General features: G+C 52.6%; 1 protein-coding gene across 1 annotated transcript in view; it reads left to right on the forward strand.

Moving 5' to 3' along the window:
* Positions 1–6862, forward strand: part of RELL2 (RELT-like 2) — a 9232-nt gene that overhangs the window by 660 nt on the left and 1710 nt on the right. The window contains exons 2-5 of the mRNA XM_010156818.1: positions 1436–1501; positions 1579–1645; positions 1964–2152; positions 6174–6732. Of these exons, the coding sequence (XP_010155120.1) occupies positions 1436–1501; positions 1579–1645; positions 1964–2152; positions 6174–6732 (881 nt within the window). The remainder of the gene's footprint in view (positions 1–1435; positions 1502–1578; positions 1646–1963; positions 2153–6173; positions 6733–6862) is intronic.

Below are 6862 nucleotides of genomic sequence, written 5' to 3' on the forward strand. Positions count from 1 at the left end.
GCGTCTGGCCTTTCCCAAAACGCTGTTGTCTCCAAAAGATAGTTCTGATCAACAGCCAGGACCTGAATTATACATAATTCAGCCTGAATCCCCAGCACTTGAATTATAACCCATGTTCCCTACAAGGAAAGCATCCCCAGCCAGGGCACGAGCTGTCCTCTGCTCCTTCGGCATCAGGAGGTCTGGCATGGGACTGGCATGGTGTTTGCTACTAGTCATGGGCTCTTCTAGTCTCTGCTGTGCTGAGGCAGGCCAGAGGAATAGGTGTGTTTCCTTGGGATCTTGCTCCCATGCTGGAAGGGGACTTCTAGGGTTTTTTCCATCGCTTGAGGTCATCATAAGCAGCTCTTGGGTAGTAGGATTGGGAAGTCACTGCAGCACTGAGCGTGGGTGCAAGCCAGAGCTCAGTCCAAGCAAGCTCTGTCATTTAGTGTTTTCATGAGTCTCAGCTGAAGTGGAGAAGACCTGTTCTCTGTCTGCTTCCTTGTCTGAAAACAGCAAAATGGTGCTACATAACTCCTCCAGCTCCAATATGCCATCGGCATTGCTCAGGAGGGTCACAACCTTCTGCTGCCACTTCTCGTGCACAGGAGGGAAACTTGGTTCCCTCAGCTTGCCCATGGATGCAGCAGGAGCTTCCAGGAGTCCTTGGATATGCTCCTCTAGCTTCAATGACTTTGCTGCATGTCACATGGAGACAATGTCTGAACCTTCCAGGACTGGCTTTGCCCACTGGAGCTGCCACAGCCCAGGGAAACATCTCTGTGGGCTTCCAGGAGCACAGCAGCAGCCCCTGACCCTGCTCCTTGAGGCAGCTGGTAACAGACCACAACCCTGACCTGCTTACAGGAACATATAACCCTACAGACTGGGCTGAAGGTCCAGCCAGCCAAGCCTCTTGCCTCCAATGGTGGCCAGAAGCAGGCTGTGATGAGTACTGGGGACGAATACCACAACGGAGCAGACACCGAGCCAGGTTTCCCAAGTATACTCTTTTAAGCTTCTAAGAGTGTGTAGCTCCAGGGCTTTCTCCATCATAGATGGTTTCTCTGTATTTAACAGGCTCCAGTGTGTTTCTTTTCTGTGAACATATCCTGTTTACCCTTGGAGACTTTTAGTACTCACAGCTTCCTGCACCCAGGGCCTCCAGGTCTGGACTGTGCTCATGAGCAGTCTTCTCTTTCAACTTGTTTTGAACCTGCTTCCCACTCATTTCACGTGATGCTCCCCAGTTCTCTCCAGTGCAACACAACACCCATCTTCCTGCCACATAGCTGCTGTTTTAGCCACTTCTTTTCCAGAGTGATGGATCTGCTGTTCCCTGGGGGCTTTCTGGTGTGATGGGGGACACAAGCTTTCTCCAACCCTCCTGGGGAGGGACTGGCGAGCTCAGCGTCCAAATCCCAGCCTTCAGTGCTGCGTTTTCTCTTTTCAGATGAAGAGGAGGAGCTGAACGAGGACACTGTGGAGAAGATTGTGAGATGCATCATCCAAAATGAAGGTGAGCATTTCCTAGGGCTGGCCCAGAGATTTGCTGCCCGCTTTGGCTGACACATTCCCTTTTTCCTCTCCCTGCAGCAAATGCGGAGGCCCTCAAGGAGATGCTGGGGGACAATGAAGGGGACATCCCAGTGCCAGTGCCCAGGTGAGAGAAACCTATACCAGCTTGTGGCTTTTGCGGAATAATGGAGAAGCAGCCTTTGGGTACCACTTTGGTCTGTAGACTCTGCAGCCAGCCCCTTTCCAGCTTGTTATAAAACATCTTCCCAACAAGAAGTCCTGCTCCCCTGAGGGTTGCAATGCTTCACCCCATTGTCAGGCGGAATAGCCCTTCTCATTCCTGTCCTCACAGGAAGTCCCCTCCAGAGCTGCTGCTTCTCAGGGTTTGCCGCAGCGAGGCTGCACCGAGGTTGGGAAGACTCCTCCAGATAATATGACCTGTCATGTCCTTCTCCTATTGCAGCCTTTGTCCTCACCGTAACAGTCAGGATGGGGGCCCACCACATCACCACACAGTGCATTTGGGCTCCACACAGGCCCCCTGCATCCACTGCAGCAAGAGGAAGAGGCACCCACTGCATCGGCAAGGACGGTCCAAAGATGGCAAAAGCAGGATGCATCCTGGAGAGACCACTGTCTTCTCAGTGGGCAGGTACTTATATGAGCTTTGCCAGACATGGGCCATCTGCTCTGATGGACCAAGAATTGTGGAGGGTCTTCTCAGGTACTCTATTTCCTCCCCCATGTGCCCCACACCCGTCACCCTCTTGCTCTTCCCCGTTTAGATGCCCCAGTGGTAGCTCTGCAGCTGGGAATCCCGAGGACCCAGGTACCTCCTGCACCTGGAAATGCCTGTGGTATGTGGCAGGCCATGACGCACGGGTGGCTTCCCTCCTCCTCCTCTGGGAAGGTGGCTCAAGCCTGGCTTGTCCTGCTGACTCAATGCTGGGCATAGCCCCAGATCCATGTCTTTCCAAGCCTGCTGTCCCAGCTACATGCAAGCAGGGCTCTTGCTGCCCAACTGGGGCAGTGACCCCAGTTTTAGGGATCTCATTAGGAGGGGGAGAAGGTGACAGGAGGTCCCAGGTGCAAGTTACCACCCACTGCCTTCAAAATGAAAGAGTGGTTATGGTCTTCCAGGTTGTTGCCTCCAATCATGACTGTAATTAGATGCCATGGGAGGAATATAAGAATAGGGAGTGTACCCAATACTTCCCACAAATACTTGTCCAGTCCCCACCTGGTCGGACCTTAAGGGACTTCCTGAGCTGCCTGTGGTCTCTGTGTAGTCAATAACCTTTAGTACAATCTGAAGGCTTGCCCAGGTTGCTCCATTCCCCAGCCAAAAGTGTGCACAAGACCTTTAGCAAGGTCTTCCAGGGCCCAGCTCCTTACCACCATGGTGACCGGGGCAGGTTGACAAGCAATTGATGGTCCCTGGATGGCCACTTCAGTGAGACACAAAGCTCTGCTGCTCAGATCCTGAAGCAGGTCTTCATTTGGGGCCTAAGCCCTGATGAATCTCCACGCTGTGGTCCAGAGATGGTCCTTTCATCTCTGGTGATGCTGAGCCAGAGTGGGCATCGGGGGTGTGGATTTTTCCACTATCACAGCTAGGAGCCTCAGTAGGGAGGTGAACTGTGGAGGGGCTTTATGTGGAGCCGTTAAAGGGGAGAGACATGTTGGACCTTCCCATGCTGAACCCCAACCAAGATCACACCTTCTGGAGACTGCTAAATTTCTGGCTTCCTCTTTGACGGTTGCTGTCAGCTGTCCTTGTTTTAAGGGGTGGTGTTTGGTAAGCCAGATCTCTGCACAATTGCATATTCATGGCTAATCTCATTCCCTGGCTGGTACCCAGCTCCATCCGCTCCTCTGTGTCTTTTGTCCATGCCCTTCTCAGTCTCCTCTCATTCACCTCTGAGTGCTGGAGAAGGCAGCCTTCTTTCCTAAAGGCACTTTCCCCTCAAATTTTGGTTTTCTCCCTTTATACTCAATATACCATGTCACACTAGCCTTCTCCACAGAACAGTCATTAAATCTCTCAAAGGTTATATTTTAAAAGTTTCTGCTTCCTGAATCTCCTTGGTGTGAAGTTCAACTGCTAAGGGGCCTATGTGCCCATGATGTACAATACTACCTGCAAATTCTGGTTCTCATTTCCAAGCTGGCCCCTTTCAGATCTTGGATGACTTTCCTGGGGCTGCCCTTACTACGCCTTATTCACTATGAAAATCCTCATTGCACAAAGTACCTCGACTTATGACTGATCCTGTACCCTTTAACCTAGCTGTTCTGCTGCAATCCTCAGGTCTTGTTCCTCTCTTCTCTCTGCTATTACTTTTGTTTTGGACACAGCGTTCGAGAGTCCACCCCCCTTCCCTGTAACCTTCAGCTCTTTGCCTGAGTCTGATCAATGAGATCCCGGCTGGATCTCACTGTGCTGGTAGGCACAGCCTCATTGCTCAAGGAGTCTAAGAGGGGAGGGCAGGGAGGGGAAGCTCTTAAAAAACTACTCCAAGGGGTGGGGGGAGTTTCAATGAAGATGGAAACAGACTATTCTCAGAGCTGCACAGGGAAGGGCAAGAGGCAACAGCCATAAGTTGCAACAAGAGAAGTTCAGGTAAGACGTAAGGAAAAACTGTCTCCCTGAGAATGGTGCAGCCCTGGAACAGGATCCAGAGAAGTGGAGGAATCTCCATCCTTGGAGATTTCCCAAAACTGGCTGGATGGGGTCCTGGGCAATCTGAGTGAGGGTGGGAGGTGGCCCAATTTTGAGCATAGGGTTGGACTGCAGACCTCCCACTGCCTTTTCCCACCTAAATTATTCTACAGTTCTGAGATAATCAGGGCTATATGATCTGTACTCTCACATTATTGAATGATTTACCATCTCTCTTAGGGCTTTCCCTAAACCAGCTGACAGTGGCAGAGCTCAACCACCAAACCATCTGTGTCTGACCTTCCGTCCTTATTCCAGTCAGCTGCAGCATGTCACGTCCTATAGAATCAAACACCTTAGCGATGCTGACTAGGCAGACAGCCAGTGCTCTCCTGCCTTTCCCCTCATGATCCAGAGGTTGGTTACATTACCTCTTGTGCCCCCTCCAATCAGAACCTTGCCTGCTCCTTTGAATCCATTCTTGGCTCTTCCAGGCCGACATTGCTCAATAGCATTACCAAGGAGGCCACTCGTGCCTCCTCCCAGTCCCTCTTTGGGACTGGAACATTCTCTGGTCAGAGTGGTGGTGCCATATCACCAAATATCTGGATAGACCTGAAAGGTCACATTTGCTGCTGCTTGGTCTGACTGAGCAGTCCTGTCAGTACCTCATCCATAGCTGAAGCACTTTGCTTCTTGACCCTTCCAGTCGTGAGCAGCACTTCTGACTGCACTGCTGAGGGGTCTGTATTGTCCACAGAAAGTAGCCCAATCCCCAGTCTGGCGTCAGTCTCCTTCATCTCTGACTTCTCATCTGGGACCTGTTCTTGTCTCTTGGACTACTCTTCTCAGTTCCTTCCTTCAGGATGGCCATACTGCCATTTGCTTGACCTTTGAGTCTTCTCGGCTTGCAATCCCAGCAGTGCTTGAATTTTGCTGCTGCAGTCACAGCTGATCCTCAGCAGAGCCAGGGCCATCTGCAGCTTCTTCTTGTGTGACTCAAGTGCAGGGAGAGCAGTTGCTGGGTGAGTCGTGGAGTGCACGAAGTCTCTGTGGTGGGATCTGCGTTCTTTGGCTGGTGGACACCAGCTCACCATGGAAGAGATTTCCCATCTGCTGATATAGCAGTGGCTTGCGTTGCTTACGAAGAGGAATCACAGCGTTAGTAACAACCAGATCACTTGCAATTCAGACTTCTAGGCTTTGCCTATGAGTTACCCCTCACAAATCCCAAAGTTATGGTAGATCCCTAACCTCTCTCTTCTCCCTACATGCAATATTGCATCACTTCCGATTATAAATGCACCCTTTGTGGGTGTCAGACCAAGTTCTGCCTACGCTGGAGCTCTGAGCTGTTACCTGGTATGTGGTGGAGCCTTGGTGAACCACCCAGGTACCATCCATCACTCCAGGGGATGGTGCATAGGGTGCTCTGGCAGATTTTAGCCAAACAACTCCTTCTGGCTTTTGATCCCTGTACCCAAAATATAGCTTGCCTTACCAAAATCCTGTTCCTGCCTTCACTCAGGGTGCACTGCCTGCCAAAACCTCTGGCTCTTGTTCCCCTGAAGGTGGTCAGTCACTGGGCACAACATCCTCATGGCTCTTCATGGCCGTCCCTTCCTCACCAGGCTCAGACCGTTTGCATTTCACCTGAATCAACACCTGAGTTCCTGTACAAGCCCCTGTTTGCCCAGGTTGCATCTTGGAGCATTTCTAAGAGCTGTGATGGAGGATGGGCTGTCAGGGCCTGCACCAGCCAACAGCTGGAATGACCTTTTCATCTCCCTCTTTCTATTTGTTTTGCTAAAAATGAAGGGGAAAATGTGGTTTAGTCAGTGGGGGCATGGCCAGTGTGGGGGTCAGTGGTGTTGAATGGGTCTGAAAGGTTGGAGATTGACAGCAGCCCATGACAAAGAGGAGACAAGTGAGGATGGAGGTGCAAGCAAGCTGGAAATACAGCTGGGAGAGAGAAGGGAAGGGCTTTTGATCCATCCTGTCCCTATTCTAGGTTTCGTGTCACACACATCGGGAAGAAACCCACTTTCCACGAGCAGCAGGACGGTCCCCTGCCTGACGGCAGCCGGGAGCTGAGCACAGAGGAGCTGGAGCACAGCAGTGACCGACTCCAGCGGGAGCGGGCTCACAATGGGACTGTCCCTATGGGTGGCCTGCAGAACGGAGCCATCCAGAGCAGCAAGGGTGGGGAGCAGAGCCGCTCCACCACCCCAGCCCCGAACACACCAGCCAGCTCCTGCACTCGCGACAGCAGGCGGGTGGGCAGGGGGTCTGGCGTGGCAGGTTCGCTGCAGGATGCTGGCACTGCTCCGGGGAGTGCGAGCCACCAGAGGAAGCTCCTGAGCCATAGGGTGCTGGGCGGGTCAAGTCCCAGCATCCCGGGAGAGCTGGTGCAGGAAGGAGCCAGCATCTACCTGGAGGAGATCGGACTGGGGTCAGCAGATGAAGTGTCAGATATTCACGGAAGCCTGAGCCTGCACGAGCAGGTTGATGAGTTGGGAAGAGACGACAGCAGCAGGAAACAGCCCGGAGTGGAGGACATGGGGCAGCAGGTAGGTTCCTCCTCTTCCTTGTCCCCTGGGCTGGAGGGTTTGATGGGCTGTGGCACAGCACCCCAAGTCCTGCTGCCAACAAGATCCAGCAGCCCAAGTGTGGTGGTGTGAGCTGTGCGGCGGGGGCAGG

This window comes from Eurypyga helias, unplaced genomic scaffold (assembly GCF_000690775.1).
Source record: "Eurypyga helias isolate BGI_N326 unplaced genomic scaffold, ASM69077v1 scaffold35258, whole genome shotgun sequence".
Lineage (NCBI taxonomy): Eukaryota > Metazoa > Chordata > Aves > Eurypygiformes > Eurypygidae > Eurypyga > Eurypyga helias.